This window comes from Harpia harpyja, chromosome 5 (genome assembly GCF_026419915.1).
Source record: "Harpia harpyja isolate bHarHar1 chromosome 5, bHarHar1 primary haplotype, whole genome shotgun sequence".
Lineage (NCBI taxonomy): Eukaryota > Metazoa > Chordata > Aves > Accipitriformes > Accipitridae > Harpia > Harpia harpyja.
Window position 1 is genome coordinate 9,249,826 of NC_068944.1, and position 17,774 is coordinate 9,267,599.

At 43.1% G+C, this 17,774-nt stretch overlaps 1 protein-coding gene across 4 annotated transcripts in view; it reads left to right on the forward strand.

Annotated features, from left to right (window-relative positions):
• The window catches only part of GABBR2 (gamma-aminobutyric acid type B receptor subunit 2), a 490,947-nt gene extending 480,998 nt beyond the window's left edge, over positions 1-9,949 (forward strand). For all 4 annotated transcript variants that reach the window (XM_052787480.1, XM_052787483.1, XM_052787481.1 and 1 more), the window contains 2 exons: positions 109-226; positions 7,471-9,949. In XM_052787480.1, coding sequence (XP_052643440.1) covers positions 109-226; positions 7,471-7,636 — 284 coding nt within the window. In that variant the 3' untranslated portion in view covers positions 7,637-9,949. The remainder of the gene's footprint in view (positions 1-108; positions 227-7,470) is intronic.
• The last annotated feature ends 7,825 nt before the right edge of the window (positions 9,950-17,774 follow it).

The window sequence follows — 17,774 nt, forward strand, 5'->3', positions numbered from 1 at the left end:
AGAGTTTACTTTGTGGCATTATGAATATCTGGGAAATTTTAAAATGAAATAATTTTAAAATGGTCACTTGGTCGCAGTAAAGTAGAATTGAATGTGTTCTCCATCCAGATGGTGAGAAAGCCATTTTGAAAAATCATCTTGATCAAAATCCACCAGCACAATGGGGCTCATCAGACCCTTCCAGAACAAGCAAAGATCCTATAGAAGACATCAACTCTCCAGAACAGTAAGTATACACCATTACATACTGGTACAGAAAGAGGCACCCCTTGCTCTCTCAGGTGTGCCTGTGCTTGGGCGCGCACACTTTCTACTCTTTTAGCCATAAATTACATCCTGGATACCAGCTGCCTTGCTGATAAGATGTTAATTTAAATTATTACATTTCATCAAAACCTGTATTTCTCTTTCATGCTTTTTTATGGGAAGACCTTCACTGTAAACCCTTTCAGCCAGCCCCAGCTACAGAGAGAGCCTGGACCATCAGCAACAGAAGATGTGAATGGCCCCTCCTGAAGCACCAGTGGGCAGCAACGTTGTACTGTGATGGCCCCCCCGCCACCAGCTCACTATCCCCACCAAATTTAGGGGATATCAGGGGCACTAGATCCTAAGGTGCCCCAAAGGCAAACTAACACACTTCTTTTCTTTTGTCAGAAACATCCATAACATGATGTCTAAAGTTTCTGCAGAGAGTTACAGGACAAGCTGTGCCCAACCACCAATGTATATTAAGGAAAGAAGAGGATGTACATACGTGCACACACATGTTACGACTAGTGTCAAAAGTCCAAGGCCTGCTACACACCAGCCAGAGGGGTTCATGCTGTACATAACCATTTTGTTCTCTCTCGATCTTAAGCTAGCTGAGAAATAAAAACAGTCTGAGGGCTTTTCTATGTTGCCATAGCAGCTGGACCTGAGTTTTGGCATAGGAAAGCCTGCACCAAGTAGTTTCCCTTAGAAACAATGCTGTGGCTACAAGGAGAGGATGGCACAAAGCACTTGCTAAATTCAGGGAGGGGGAAAAGTCTTATGGTATCATAAGGAACCTAAGGAACCAGGAACCTATACAATAAACTCATGTACTACCAGCTCAGCAAGGCCTGCCGTAGGCCAGAGCTCAGGGAAGCACCGTGCCCGTTTGTCCCTGGATCAGCCATTTCCCCATGGCAGCCTAGTTACATGGGCACCACTTCATCAGGAGCTGAGCTAATAGCTGTCAGACTCCTGGTTTGTACACGGACAACTTCAAAGCTTAGTTAAAAACAGAATAAATTAAACAAATTACTAGACTGAGTCACATGTTACATCAGTGACAGCAAACCTGATTTCAGATAGCAGTTACCACCTTGTACTACCTGGTACAGGGAAACACGTGGATTTCTAACTCTGGCCTTGCACTTAGAAAAAACCCCAGCCCAAACGTGTACAGGAGGTAACACACACACACACACACACACACACATATGCACCAAAAAAAGCCCCCAGTAGCTGAAATATCTGGTTATTTCACAAAAGCAGGGCACTCTCTGAGAAAGCTCTTGTGACTATATATGGGGTCAGCAGGGTGCTTTCATGCATAGCTATTAGAGGTCTGTCTTTTTCCAGCACCATTTGTCAGAAATAATGTAGTGTGAATGCAACCTCATCTGCACACGGCCCCCTTTTACATTAAGAGAGATGCTAAGAAAAACACAGACACTCAGATAATCCAGTTGTCCCAATACAGATTTAATACAGAAAAAAAAAAAAGAAAAAAATTTGGTGATGACAAAACTTCCTCTAGGCTAGTGGTAACTGATGAGAAGACTGAAATTTCCTAAAGGTCTTAAAGAGCGGGTCAGTACAAATCTGAACAGTCACTGACATTTATGGAAAGCAAGTCCTGTTAAATCAAAACAGTGTCATTCAGCGCTTGCACAGCTGTGACTGTGCCAGGTCCAAGGGTCAATGTTTCCCCTGAGGATGTGTTGGCAGTTTGGGTACCAGAGCCACACCACCCAGGCACAGTGGACCTGCCAGAGCGGAGAAGTGTAGCCGTCTTCAGGACTAGGGTTTTCCAATTCCCTCTTTGACAAGAGATTGCCTCCTTCCAAACTTTGTGCTCTTTAAGAATATCCTTCCGCATGCATGGCTTTTTTTTCAACTTGTCTGGCAGCACTTCTGGACTTCCATGGTTATTAAATATATTATTTTTGTAAGAAAAAAAAAAGAGTTAAAGATAGGCTGTAGTTTGTGCCTTCTCTTTCTCATTTCACTGCATACATAGGGCATCTGATAGAGAGGTAGTCACACAGTCTGCTGAACCTATTTCTTATTCAAGAACACAAATCTCAAGGACGTTAGTCTGAAAAAGATTTCCTCTTTGCCACAAACCTATGAAAGGAGGACATTAGGATAATAATTTTCCTGCGGAAATGTTAACTCTTTAATGCCTATAGCAAAAAGAAGCATCCCAGCTTCCTGTTATTGACAGCACTCGGGAGAGCTGACATCTTCCAGTATGAAAGTTCTTATAGAGTGCAGAAAAGAGTCTGACTTGGGATTTTTTTTTCATTCTTTCTTAACACTAATGCTACATTTGACTAACTGCAAATGTGATCCCTTATTCTACAGTTGTGTCCAAAGTGAAGGCACAACAGTACACACGTACTTCATGCTCAGCAGTGCAGGAAGTTGTTTCATGTTTGTTGATGGGGTGATATTTATATCATCTCAATCAGAATGTGAAAAACCTTTGTTTTGTGCTTGGCTCAGATTTAGAACCCTGCATCTAAGGAAAAATGCAGTTTGTATGACTGTAAAGCAGATTTAGAGCATGAATACAGATGACTCACAGTTCCCCTTGTCTCTTACTCCCTTTCCTGCTGGGCAGGACCTAGTAGGTTATCCATCATGCAATGTAAAATTTGCCATACCCAGTCAGACCATCAGGCACGAGGAGTAAAAAGTGGGTTCTGACTGCTTTCTATCCTGTTCACACTGGCCACACAGTGTAAATTAACACTTCCTATAATAGGCAAAGCAGTGCTGGTGCACAGGCTCAAGCCCTGCACTTCGATTTTTCCATGGTGCTTATTGGCGTGCTCCCTAGCACAGTTGTATCAACTTGTGCTCTCCTGGTTAATGCTCAGGCACATTCTGGTATTCAGAAACCCTGTTTGGGGGGAGCTTAGCTGCATGGATGGAAGCTGCACCATGCCAGTTCATCTCAAGCCCAGAGAGCAGCCTGAACCAGTTTAGAATAGTTATAATAGTTCATTTCCCAGTAGGCTGGGGTGTCTCTCACGCAAAGTCAGCTCTTTCCTGCTGGGCAGCCCTGCTTACTTATCTAAAGATCCCATCAGTCAGCTTATCTGCACGATGGCCACGCAAATACATTCAATGGGATATCTTCCGTGACCTTTAAAGACATTCTTCTGTGCACCTTCATTCCTGCATGTTGTCCCATCTCGTCGGTGACCTACATTTGCTGAATTAGTTTTTGGCACCATTAAAATTTATACCATTCTCATTTTAACAGCAATGATATGTAACTGTCTTCCAGACCTCTGAGTAAAGGTGCTGATAGATTTCTGCAGGACCCCACTAAACCTGCCATTTTGATAGACTACTTCCTATATGTGGTCATTTTTGTAATCATCAAAAGAGCTAATCGTTGTATAACCCTTATGATAGAAACCACCTTGATTTTTTTTGAGCTTTTAGCAGCATTTAAAAGACAGTCAAATACCCTGCTGGAGCCAGTTATGTCAATTTTAGTAACCAAAAATTCTCATCAAAAAAAGTTGGTTATGACTAGATTATTACATTAAAGCCATATGCCTCGGCATGAACATGCCTCTGTTATTCAGTTTCTTCACCGACAGTGGTTCATATTAGTCTATCTATGATCCTACTCAAATCTGTCATTAAAATAAGGTGGATTTAGAATCGTTAGTTTACATGTTAGTACATCTTGCTTTATTGTAGTCTTATAGAATTTCTCCAGCTTCCCAGCATTTGCTAAAAATCAAATTAATGGGCTGAAGAATTGACTGAAATGATCCCTGAATGCTTAGACACAGTTTACACACTCCCACAGATCTTCAGATGTTTGAATGTAGCAGCAGTTGTTTCAGTCCCCCCACTTACCAATGGATCTCATCAGTGGTTTTCTATAGCCACTATAAAAAAATATTTTTCAAATGCCTCTGCTCCCTTTGCAGCATCATGCATTCCCATGTACGTTCCATTGTGTTCCTATGTGCATTGACATTGGAAGTCAAGTTTTGACTTGATTTTATTTATCCCTCATAAATGGCATTTCTGTCCAGAGCTGAAAATATATGCCCCATTCCTACACAGTACCTTGATGAGTGGCTGCTCTGTATGAGGCACCACCTTTCCTTTCCATCGCCTTCAGCAGCTGCCTATGATTCTGTGATTCTAAAACTGCTAATACTAGCCATTCCCTCCCCAACATACTTGACCATATATATGTGTTTTGACATATCTATATTGTATGGACAACTCAAAACAAATTCATAGAATCACAGAATGGTTTGGGTTGGAAGGGACCTTTAAAGGTCATCCAGTCCAACCCCCCTGCAACCAGCAGGGACATCTTCAACTACATCAGGTTGATCAAAGCCGCATCCAACCCAGCCTTGAACACAATCATGGGGCATCCACAACTTCTCTGGGCAACCTGTTCCAGTGTTTCACCACCCTCATCGTAAAAAATGTCTTCCTTATTTTTAGTCTAAATCTACTCTCTTTTAGTTTAAAACCATCACCCCTTGTCCTATCACAACAGGCCCTACTAAAAAGTCCATCCCCATCTTTCTTATAAGCCCCCTTTAAGTATTGAAAGGCCACAGTGAGGTCTCTCTGGAGCCTTATCCTCTCCAGGCTGAACAACCCCAACTCTCTCAGCCTGCCTTCATAGGAGAGGTGTTCCATCCCTTTGATCATTTCTGTGGCCCTCTTCTGGACCGGCTCCAACAGGTCCATGTCTTTCCTGTGCCGAGGACCCCAGAGCTGGACGCAGTACTGCAGGTGGGGTCTCACCAGAGCGGAGTAGAGGGGCAGAATCCCCTCCCTCGACCTGCTGGTCACGCTTCTTCTGATGCAGCCCAGGGTACAGTTGACTTTCTGGGCTGCGAGTGCACGTTGCCGGCTCCTGTCCAGCTTTTCATCCACCAGTACCCCCAAGTCCTTCTCAGCAGGGCTGCTCTCAATCCCTTCATCCCCCAGCCTGTATTGATACCAGGGGTTGCCCCAAAAGCATTGACAAAATGTGCTAGGGGTGGGGGAAGGGAAAAACCGCTGATATTGGAAAAAAAAAACCTACAGAGAGTGAGGCAAGGTACAAGATTTACTTTTGCTAAAGGACAAAATAGCAGTTCTGTTTGGATTTTGATACTTGTTTTGTTTTGGTTTGGTTTTCTCCCCAACAGTTTTGCCTAAACTCTTAATTGTGTGAGAGTCTCCAGGCTACAGTCCTCCGCCCCAATTCCAGGAACAAAGTTTTCAAGTGAAAGTAAACTTTAAGTACAGTTAAAGCAAAATTTGCCACCCACTGCAGCCACCGTTGGCCTAGCCAAATGAACATGCTTTGTCCATGGTATGGTTAAGACTTAAATGGGTGAAAAAAAAAATCCCATTCACTTGATTATGCAACTGGATTCTCTTGGAATAGCTTCAAAAAGCTCTTTAATGAGAAGTCTGTAACAGTTGAACAAAGTAAGCATTTCCACTGGTGGGAAAATAAGCTTGGGCAATTCTGTGTTTGACCCTGCAACGAGAGGCAGAATGACAATCCGCAGCGTCAAGCTCATAAGGATTCAGCACGTGGAAGCAGTGAGCCATGCCACCTCTGCACTCCCTGGGAACAAGGCAGGATTTCATTGATAGCACCAGAAAGAGTCGGGCACAGTAGCAAAATAACAATGAATGGATTTTGTTTAGTCCCAGGAATGCATTGCCAGCACTACAATGATCAACACTGTGGATTAATATTGCATCAAACTTTTAAAGGGTGTTTGGGGGTGTGGGGATGATGAGAAAGAGTTTCCCAGCTAGGCAGGCTACAACTATTTCCACTGCATCTCTGTATAAACAAGCCTTAGTCTGTAGTGAAGAAACTAAAAAGAGAAGCAGATTACGTTTCTTTCTGTTTGAATTTGAAAGCTATACTGCTTGGTCCCCGAGCGGTGCAGTGGATGCCTTGGTAGCTGTCTCCACTTCCTAACACAAAGCAAAAAAGAAATGAAATGTTGTTTGAATCAGAAAGACTGTCCAAAGGCAAGCTTTCAAACGTACACTTCTTATAAAGGCCTGTCTATACACAGTCATTATATCAGATAATAGGGAAATATAAATTTAAAACTCTATTGTACTGATACAATGCTTTGTATGGGCATTTTTCTTCTGGAATCAAAAAGCCGGTCTTCGCGTCAGCTTTGTCACTTTGACACCTGTCTTCTCTTAAAAATGTCCCTCTGTGTCTCAAGAGTGAATGTCTCCAAATGCAGAAGCAATCCTGCTATGATAACATCACCGAAAACCTCCACTGGATTTTTATTTTATGTAAGGTGCCAGTATACCCACAGCATGGGGATAGCAGAGCCCATGTCCCACAGCACCGTCCTCTCCACGGAGAGGGGTTAATTGGGCTGTCTGTGAGCACAGTTTACTGTCCTTTTAAAAAAACAACCAAAAAACCCAAACCAAAACAAAGTCCCACCAGTTATGGTGATGTCAATCTGCTTCGAAAATTGCATGCAGGAAGTTGGGTTCCTAAATACTGACTTTTGGTGTGGGTGGAAGGTTAGACTGCTTTAGAGCACCAACCCCTCAGTCCCACAGCACTGACTGTGGGAACTCAGCAGCGTTCAGCACCTCAAAAGCACAGACCTAAACTACAAAGAGGAACTACTTGGAAAAAGCCATCAGTCCGAACTCCCTCCCTCCCTCCATGCACCTGTGTTTGCCTTAGCTGGTTGCAAAAATGCCATCGTTAATTCTAACATCCTTGCGCTAAGTGACGATGCATGGCTTCAAACTCAGCCCGTGACCTCGTGCGTGTCTATGCAGCCAGCCAGGGCTCTGCATGCAATAGATCACTTTGCAAGGGGCGGGGAGTTGCTAAGCCACCTGCCCTCATTGCACACTTAACTTTTTCCAGCATCAGCAGTCTAACAATTCCTCTGAAAGTGCCTGGGAATTTCGGAGGGTTGTGGGATGCTGAGAACGCACCCTTAGATTCCTTTGTCAGGTCCAGCCTGTCAGAAGAATTCCCGGAGGGGAAGTAACGCCACGGTGGCATAGCTCAACAGCAGCGAGCGCAACGCTCTTGGCATTAACCCTCTCCGTCACAGCGGCAGGCACAGAAAATACCCTCGCAGCAACCTGCAGCCATAGCAAGCATGTAACGTACTATATTTTCCTCTTGGCTAACGCTCCTCTCTGTCTCTCTCGCAGCATACAGCGTCGGCTGTCTTTGCAGCTGCCCATTCTTCATCATGCCTACTTGCCATCCATAGGAGGAGTTGATGCTAGCTGTGCCAGCCCCTGCGTAAGCCCCAGTGCCAGTCCTCGGCACAGACACGTGCCGCCTTCCTTCCGAGTAATGGTTTCGGGGCTGTAGGAAAGGGAGATCAGTGCTTCCCGAACTGCTTTTAAGTACTCAATGACTGGACTAAACATCTGACCTAGAACTCTGCTACAAACATGTAACATTGGCTCTTACCGCGGAGGATCTGCCGCTGAGGCCGTCATCACAGGAGTGCCCGTGTAACTCGTGTGGGAAGGCAAAGGAGAAGGACACAAGGAGTTTGATCTGTAGCCTTATTCATGGAGTTTTTATTTCTTCACGTAGAAGTCACTGAAAAATGTTTCTTCCCAAATTTCTACTAGCAACAAGGAGGCTGGGAAATACGGATCTTGCAAAAAAGACACTAGGAAAAAAACAAAACAAAAACCACTCGGTTGTCACTGAGCTTTATGTGGCTGCTGAGAACATGCAATTCTATACTGTAACCATGTAAGGAAAATACAATGGTTGAGCTATACCATATTTATTGAAATAGATACACTCATTTTTACAAGAGTTGTGTTAAATTGCTGGAACCATTCTGCACTGGTTAGTCTTGCCTGTTTTCATTTCAGGGACGATGTTCGATAGGAAAGGAGGGTTATGAGAAATGATTCTTTGGGTGGCATTGAGACTCTGCAGTGCTGTGAGCAGGGTCACCTCTGACTTGCAGCTGTACATGAAACCCAAGCAGAGGCTGAAGCTCCACCTCCCAGTTGTCACCAGCTGGAGAGCTGCTGGTTGGAAGCAGAGCATTTCACCCTTCTCCAGGGATGATGGTAGTGACTGCTGACCATCTGCAGCTCCATTTTAGCAAAGTTTCTGCACCTCTCTCAGAATAAACACCACCAACCGTAATGTACTAAACTGTCTGGAAAAGTCCTAGGGCTGCTAAGAAGCTGAGGACAGATGGTTAGTAAAGTCTTAATGTCACAGGACGGATTGTTTTTCATAGTTTGTTTGAATTATGTCACACATAATTACAATAAAATTAATTTAGTGGACTGGGGGGGGAGGGGTTAGGGCACAGCACTTTGCTGCTGCAGGCAAAGCCTGCAGAGCACATAGATGTGAATATACACTATGTTTGCTTTGTACCTGCGTGTGTGACAGTTGTAGCGGATAATAGAGAGGACAAATCAAATTTACCGATAGAATATTTTACCTGAATCCTAAAAGGACTGTGAAAAAAACAGCGGGTTTTATACTTTATCTCCATCCCCTGAACCGAAGCAATTAGGAGGAACGATAGTGGCATACTGTCTGGACGAGCTCTGGAGCCAAACCCTCAGGCACAGGTGAGGAACACATGCAGCTTCTTTTTCCAAGGGACTGGAAATGTGGCATCTCACTGCCAGGCCTGTTTGCTAAGAGCGGGGGGGGGAAAAACACATGAAGCACCCACTGGGCTCTCAGTTTTCTTTGACCGACGCCTGTGAACCTCAGACCAAACCTTTGGAATGACGTTTCTACAAAGGTTTATAAATCAGCAATGACTGAAGCACAGCTGAAGAGGTTCATTAGCTGAGGGACTTAACCACAGCTTTGACAAGCTAGCATAAATCTCCATTAAAAATAAAACACACCTCATAGTGGCCAAAACCAACATGAATATGTATCTGAATCTTACAATCAGGAGCATCACAAAATATTTCACTTGGCACATACAGTAAGAGAGGTTATGGAAATACCTGTAGCTTTTAGAACAAAAACATGTAAGTATAAACACAGATAAAATAGAACTCATTACTCTGTTTAAGCACTAAACACTGACGTTGTCACTCAATGTGTGTTGACAGTATTCTCTTGCTTTATTAATATCATCAGGGCCTGGTTTATTTTAAAAGGAATGTTAATTTTTAAAAAGAGAAAATTACAATATTGTATATAATGTATACACAAAGATCTCTGTAGAAATATTATTCCAACTTAGCAGGAAAAAAAATTCAGAAGTATCGGACCATTGGAGGTGAGTGTGTGTGTGTGTCTGTAACTTTGTGAATACTGACTGTGTGACGTTTATTAGGTTTAAACCATGCAGTACATTCTTCGTCTCAATGATACTGTAGTTTCTCCCATAACATTTTTTTTTTACTTTACTGCAGATAACAAGACCAACCAAGTGAATATAGCTATTTAATGTTTCTGTTCTTTTATACTGCAGCAAAAATGTACTGTAAATTTATGAAGAGGCTGTGCCCCAATGGCATTTTCCAATGATGTTAGTGCACAAATGCTTTAAACTAGACTGGAACTGCCAGGATAAAATGTAAATGAAGAATTTCTTGTATAACCTTATACTGCATGAGATCAATTTTTAATAAATTGTTGCAAATCTGTTTTTATGAATAAAATATATAAAACCTAGCTTTTTGGACTTAGTGCCTTCTTCCCCCATAGCAAAACCATTTTTAATGTGTAAGAGTGTGTGTCTAGATATATATAAACATACGTATACATAAAAGCCTCCCTAGAGAAGGAGGAATCCTATTACAACACTACATTGTAATAAAAAGTCAAAATACGCATCCTAGTAGTTGAAGGGTTCACATCTAGAGAAAAAAAGAGAGACAAGCTTCTGCCCTGAAATACAATTACTGCAGTACTCATGAGTGAAGTCTAAGCCATTTTTCAAATGGGAAAATAATCAAACATATGCTGAACATTTACATCCAAACCACACTTAATACATGCACTATTCTCTCTTGCACCACAGCTAGTATGAATTCAAGAAAAAGAAAGATTTTACTATTTCACATAAATTACTGAAGTTGAGCCAATTTTCTAGCTCTATAAAATCTCTGCTTCGGCAAACGAGGAGTTTCTGAGAATAATCACTGATTGTTTCATGAAGGCAAACACTAAACTTCTCCATCCAGTTTCACACATGTGGTGGGTTTTGTGTCTTAAACCAGGTTCTTCTGCATGGCAGAACAGGAGGAGGGTGGGAATGTAGTGCAATGAGCCAGCTGGAGGAAAGAGCATTTTTAGTCATTTGCTTTTCAACAGGAGCATCCTCAAGCCAGCACAAAATGACATAAAGCCCAAGATGAGGGAATTCAGAGCCGCCACAAATGTGTTTTCTGTAGATTTCTGATGCAGCTCAGGAGTCCCACCGAACACATGCAAAAGGGAAAATACCACTGAGGAACAGCATGGATCGTGGATCTCAATGCAGAATACCAGATGGCAGGAGAAACTCAAACAGATACATCAAAGCTCATTCAAGAAAGAAAAAAAGAGTCTAGAGCGGCTTTATTTTGAAACCTATATTCAACCAGAAATTGTGGGAGGATGTGAACAACTTAGAGTTGCTCAAGAATAATAGGAAACCAGAACAAAGCAAAACATTGCTTTAAGAGGTCAAGAAAAAAACAAGCGGGAGATGTCAGGGGAGCAAGTTTACTCTATCTGTTGAGTTTCCACAGTCACAGCAAATACGTTTCTTATGAAAGCATAAAATTGGTATTGAACTCATGGAAGATTACTAATGTTGCAGCGCTTCTTTGAAATAATAAAATTGAGGATGGTAAGGGAAGAGCAAGAGAGGTACTTTTTCAGTTTTCTCTTTCTTTTAAAAAACTTAAAATCTTTTCTTAAAGGTTTATAATCAAATCTTTTCTGGTCTTCTCAGAATTTGTTCATTACAAATCCCGGTACGGTGTGCCTGTTCTCCCCAAGACTGGATTAGTGTTTCTGTCCCTTTCTGCTCAGGCTTGCTTAGCTGCTGGAAGCCAGCCCAGCAAGACCTGTCCCAGCACTTCCACAGCACCCTATGGATATCAGCAGGGCTTTACTGTGCACTCATACCACAGCCCAAAGGATGGGCTGGTCTGCCTGTTCAGCAAACTGACGCTCCCTGTCGCTGACTTGTTTAATAGGGATTTCTTCTCACCGCCTGAGAAGACTGACAGGTTTATTACAGTGGCTTAAACATCATGATTTTGATCTGCGTTCAGTTCTCATATTTACCGACTGCCTTTTCCACCTCTTGAGATCGTGAATAGTACTTATGGCCGTTACTTTAATATGCATGAATATTATTCACGAACGCACTTTCAAGAGCACTCTGCCTCTTGAGCCAATCAGGATTCTGCCAGTGCACTACCGCACTTATCACTACTCGCTAAATGACATTGCAGAGGAGCATTAACAGGTCTAGGGCTGCATTGGAAGCAGTGGGGAGGAGATGTCCGGAGCCCTTGTCGGGCTGCTGGCAAGGGCGACCCTGGATGGCAGTACCGTCACCTCAGTGCGGCCACAGACCTCTCTTTCTTACCTGCAGACATTTTGAGCCACCAGCTTTGCAAACTGCGACTGGTTTAAACCCCCTCCCCTGACTGAGGGGGTGCTGAAGTGGGCCAAATGAAAGGAAAGAGTGAAGGGTAGGCAGGAGGAGAAAGGAGGGAGAGGCATCTCTAATCGCCGAGCACGTCCTTCACCACCCCCAAGAAAGTGGCTGCTACTGGTGCCATCAGAGCCAAGCATCGCACGAGCATTTAGATTACTGAACTTTAGAGGCTAAATTCAGTAGAGATCAAATAGGTCTGAGGAGAGGAGCAGGAGGTGGGACTGCCAGCTGTAGGTACCAGCAGCAAGCAGCCTCTGGGCTGGCTCACTAGCAGCAGCATAGCAGAAAGGCGCTCAGATGACCTTGAGCTTCAGGAGAAAGGACAGACTTCTTCATGAGTCGGCAAACACAGGCTTTACTAGAACCGAGGTTTTTTTATCTCCTGACAAGAGGTTATGCAGCAGGAGCCCTGTACCCACACGCACTGGGTGCAACTTTTAAGCTGAGAAAAGTATCAGCAACTACATTTACAACCTACAGCGGTAACCACTTTGGGGACCACATCACCCACCTACCTACTACTGCAGTCAGCACTGTGGGATGCCTGCTTGAGCACGGGAGCTGCCACTGGTAGAAAACCGCCCCCCAAATGGGAAGCCATCCATTCTGGCAAGTCAGTTTGACTGGAAAATAGTGTGTGTGTCGCAGAGAGCACCAGCAGGACACTGGGCAAGCGCAAGCGCAAGCAGCCCAGCGTTAATGGCCTGGAAAACACCATGAGGGCCAAGGCAGAGACATCCACGCTACCTCCTGCTTTGGGAATTTGTCAAGCATCTAAAAGCAAAACCCATTCTAAGGACATACACCCACAAGCCATCCCCAGCTCAGAATTAATTCTCCCTGGCCCTGGCCCACTCTGCCACACAGTGCAAAACCTTGAGCCTGCACAGCTGAACATCCCCCGTTTGTCCAGGCCTAAGGAAAAAGGAGCATGAAACAGAAATGAAAAACTGGAAAAGAGCGGGCAGGAAATACGTGCATGGCTTTGTACTCATAAAGTGCTCTGCTGCACTGTTACCCAAGTGGCTCCTACTCTGCCCTGTCTAAGGGTACTCCAGTATTTCCAAACACCAGGGACTCCTCCCAGCAGACAGAGGGACAGAGACATCTCTTCTACAGGAGGTAGGAACCTCACATCCTCACCAAATAATCTAGGCAACATAATAATTAGTCCACATTATTAAGTAGTAGTCACCATCAACTGGTGATACGAACCAGCACAAGCCTTGTTAGAAGAAAACATTCCTCTCCAGCATACAGACATCTCTCTTCGGGAAACCTCGTGTTCCTTTTACTTTGTACACATCTGTACAACACAGCCAGAGACCAAAACTGTTCCTCCAACCTGAGAAACCCTTCGCTTTATCCCCTGCTAGAGCTGTGTCTGAAACAGAGAGCCACAGACAAAACAGCAGAGATGAAAGTCATCTCTTGAGCAGTTCAGGAGATAAAGCCAAGGGAGGCAGCAGTGCTAGGACCACCTGCCCAAGGGTGCTCTGAAGGGCACCTGCAGGTGTAGGTGCCACTAAAAGACTTGCTGAGAAAAGTAAATTGCTAAGCATAGATCAGCTTCTCCTCAAGAAAGGTAAAAGGAAGCAAAGTCTTAGTTGCTCATCTTAAAGGCAGTCACATTTCCAAAGACATTCACTCTCCCCATGATGAATAGCAAGGGGAGAGACACTAACAGTAACAGGGGGAGCAAGGACAGTAGCTTCAAACTAGGGCTGCGGAGGGAGGGCGATGAGATAAAGGTTAAACACTTTAAGTTAACAATTCCCACAAGCCCCACAACTCATCCCGACTCTCAACATGGGAAAGAAGGCCTCTTCGGTTTGCCTCGGCTCATACTTAGGTCACTGGAAGACACTATTTGAGCAAAGTAACAGAGCTAATGGGAGAAAAGGAGAAAAAATATCAAAACAACCAACACACACATATGAGAAGATGGCTCAAGAGTCATAAAGATGCAAATGAACAAGGGACTCAGCTGCAATCGCTTCTGAGGAAGGCATATCAATGTCAGCATCAGATACAAGCACCCCTAGCAAAAGATAGTCACTGTCATCCCACAAAGCTAGCTGTACAAATGAAGCTGTTAAAATTGTCAGAACTGAAGCCAACACCATCACTAACTGCCTCGGTGTTGCTAGTAACTAAAATGGGAGCAACCTTCCTCCAAATTTTGACCTCAGCTTCTAGTGGGTGCAGAGTTTGACGTTCAATTCAATACTTCAATAGCCTAGGCTGTTTCCAGGCTTTCATTATTATTGGAGGGCTGCAGGAGCATTAAGTTTGCAAATTACCAATCCTTATGAAAATTTTACAGAAACTGGTTCTTACACACACAAAGAAATATGTTTTTTTAACTGGACTGCCTTAGTCAGGGTGTGGGGAGAGGGTATATTTCTCTATTCTCCCTATGTATGCACTTTTTAATGTTTTCAGAGGCCTTCACAGAATTTCCCTTTGAGATTATAGACTCTCCAACTTCAAGCTGAAAGTACAGCTGAAGAGCTGTCATACTGCTGTTGTAATAAGGAGTATTTCTCTAATAAGCCTCCTCATTTTCTGAGGACCTTTCAGTCTTTCCCACCCCCCACCCCGCCCCAGCTACTATTCTATATTTACTGCTTTGTTTTAGTTTTAAACCCCAAAAATTTATTCACCTAAGAATTAACTGACATTTGAACTTAAATAAGCAATTTATGATGAGACTGAAGCTCAGCAAAGTGGAAGAAACACATGAGTTGTTCCAGCATAATCCCTGTAAAAAAATAAGAACAATACTTGCTACAGTTCAAAACTTTCAGAGGTATTTCACTGGGACAAATGAAAATAATTTCAAAACAAAATCAAGTAAATGTATCCCAGGTTTACTTGACCGTTGAGTTAGAGGACAAAGTCAACTTTCAGTTATCCTTGAGTGGCTGATTCAGCTTGCTACAACCTGGGATCAAAGCTGACTGCTCTACCCGCTGGGGCCTGTTTGCTCACTGCTTATTAAAACTGCCCTCAGCTCTGCAAAAACTGGCTTGTAAATTTTTGAAGGTGAATGAATTAACTGTGAAATTCAGACTAGCACATGTGAATTCTCCATAGACCTTGTCTTGCTTTCTGTTAGCCCGCCACTCCTCCCGTCCCATTATGCTCTTTACGATACTGCCGTTTGATTTAAAACTACCCCTATTAGGGACAAGCAAAATTGTAATGAGGGTGGAAAGACATATAAAGGCATTCACTTAATCGGTCTGTGGCTCAGCATTTCAGTATTAGGAGTGACAACCTGATGAGTCCAAAGGCATCTCCCCGCATTGAGCATTGAGTTATTTGTTTTGTCACGGGATGGGAGCAGTCGCATCAGATGTCCATCAGTTCCTCTCAACAGAAGTTTTCTTTGCGTTTTGTTCTAACCTGAGCCCAGGCCAGCAAGACTTACTACTCCTCTCTGCTTCTAGACTTTAACAAACTCTCCTGGCTAAGTCTTTTTAAATATAGCAAGAAGGCGAAACCTCTTCTTCATCCTCCTGCACCTGCTCGACTCTGCTACTGCACCCTGTGCACTTGCAGGCAGGCAGTGGCCGGGACTTTCGGCAGCCAGACAGACCCTCTCCAAACAACATTTCCCTGCAATGCAACGTGCAGAAAGGCTGCACTGTTGCACACCTCTCCTTTTATTTTCTTTTTTTTTTCTTTTCAGCTTCACTGTCAGCTGAACGCCACATGCCACTTCCATTGTTCTTTGTGTAGCTGTTACCAATGCTGGAACATTTGATATGTTCAAATCCTTCTGAAAAGGCTGTCAGTCCTTACTTGAGAAATCATTAGGAGGAAACACTCGCTTCAGGAGTCCCAAATGTGACAAATATGGTTTCAAGAATTAAAAAGTGCCTATTTTAATATAGCCTCCTTTAAATAAGCTCTCTATTTTTTCCCAGTGTATGTCAGCAATCATCAACCACTCATTGTCTTCTACAAAGAAAAAGTGCGCACCCAGCTCTGTTTCAGACCTCGCAGGCACGCTTGCATTATTTTTTCATACCCCCTATTTTCTGCCTTTTTTTTTATGGTCATGTTGCTGATTTATTGTTTGTTTGTTTTCAAGCAAGACAGAAACAAAATGAACTTTCCCATATGGAGAACACCAACCACAGAGCACTCACGTCTGTGCAGTACAAATGCTCAAGTATAAACTGCTTCTCCTCATCCAGCATGCAGAGTGCGTAGCCCAGGCTGTGCAAGTAGAAGCTTAGAGCTTCAGTCAGATAAAAGATAATAAAATGAGCTTGGGCCTCATTAACTTACCCTGTTGATGTGAATATTAACATAGATTAAAATCCAAGATCCAAAAAGAAAATGCCGTCCCAGCCTTCGTCACAGGCAAACTGCAAGAAATAATAAATTCCTTGAATTAATTTAATTCATCATACTCTAAAGCTACAGTAAGACACGCTACATAAAGGCCTTCTCCACATGGTTTTGCAAGTTTTGTAGCCAAATGCAATTTCAAGAATTAAATCTCTGGTTATGCACTTTGCTTACGGCTTTGATGAATACCCTGCTGCTCTGGCTGTATATACAGAAAGAGTATAGGAAGGCACTTTTCTTTCTTTCAGGACCTAGTTCAGCTTGGTATGCATAAAAACATTTATGAACATATCAGAATTTAGGCAACCTTGCTTAAATTAATTTAATGGGGTATATTCAAAATGATGAAAAGATGTTTCTCATTAATTTCTCTCTCTTTCAGAATAATGCTTTCCTTTTACTGATATTCAGTTCTTTTACTCTGTTCTAAATAGATGTTATATTACCTTCATTATGACTACATTACTAGCACTACACTAGTGATGCAAATAAGGACTCTTCATCTTATTTTTTTCCCTTTTCCTATACGAGAACAGCATTTACAGTATACTGTTTGTACTTACGTAAGAAAAACTAAGGCGGAGTGAAGAAAGGAGCTGCTTTTTTTTTTTTACTTACACTACAAACTTTCTGTTTATTGTGGAAGTTCAAAAATGCATTTAACACCATAACAAAGGGAAAGAGATTTATGGAGATCATTAGCTCCTCCAAAAGTCCATTCCAGTCCTGAACTGGCCCTTTGGAAAACATCACCCTTTCCCTGGGGTAGGAAGTTCATTACATGAAGCGATCATCAGCGATCCTCATCCCAAAGCTTTCAGCCACCTTTTAGCTTTATTAAACCCAGTCACCAGCTGATTATTTAAAAAGTGCTTTCCTCAGACTCCACTGCCTCACTTGACTCCCATCAAGAGATTCCTCTGCTACACTGCATGAGACTGCTCTCTTCTTTCCTGACACAGCTGGCACGGTGAGATGTTGAAGATGGTTTGACCCTCAGACTCCCCATGCTGAATGGACAGACACCCTTGGCCAGGGAGATTTTATTCATTATGGAACTTCCCTCAGGCTTTGGGATACATCTGTGTATTTCTCCGCTTTTACATGTGATGTTGTAAGCTGCACCGTGTAAACTGTGGTGGTCTAAGATAGGTGTCTGTTCCTGCATCTGTGACAGAAATTTCCTATCAGTAGCTTGTACGTCCCAGTAAGATAGCATAATCCCATGAGAAGGGTAGAGTAGCGTACCATATGCTTTTCAGGGATGTATTTGCTTAATTGGCAAAGATTTATTTGAATGTTTGTGGTACATCAAGCAACACACTGCTTTGTGCACTGTAGTTTTCTTCATATTTAATACACAGATCACTGGCTTAGCATACAATGGATGCCTCTGCTGATGACAGTCCTCTGCCACATCTACCTTCTTTCTGGCACTGTTCCCAACGCAATCGCTGTGGGCAGAGCTGCACTTCC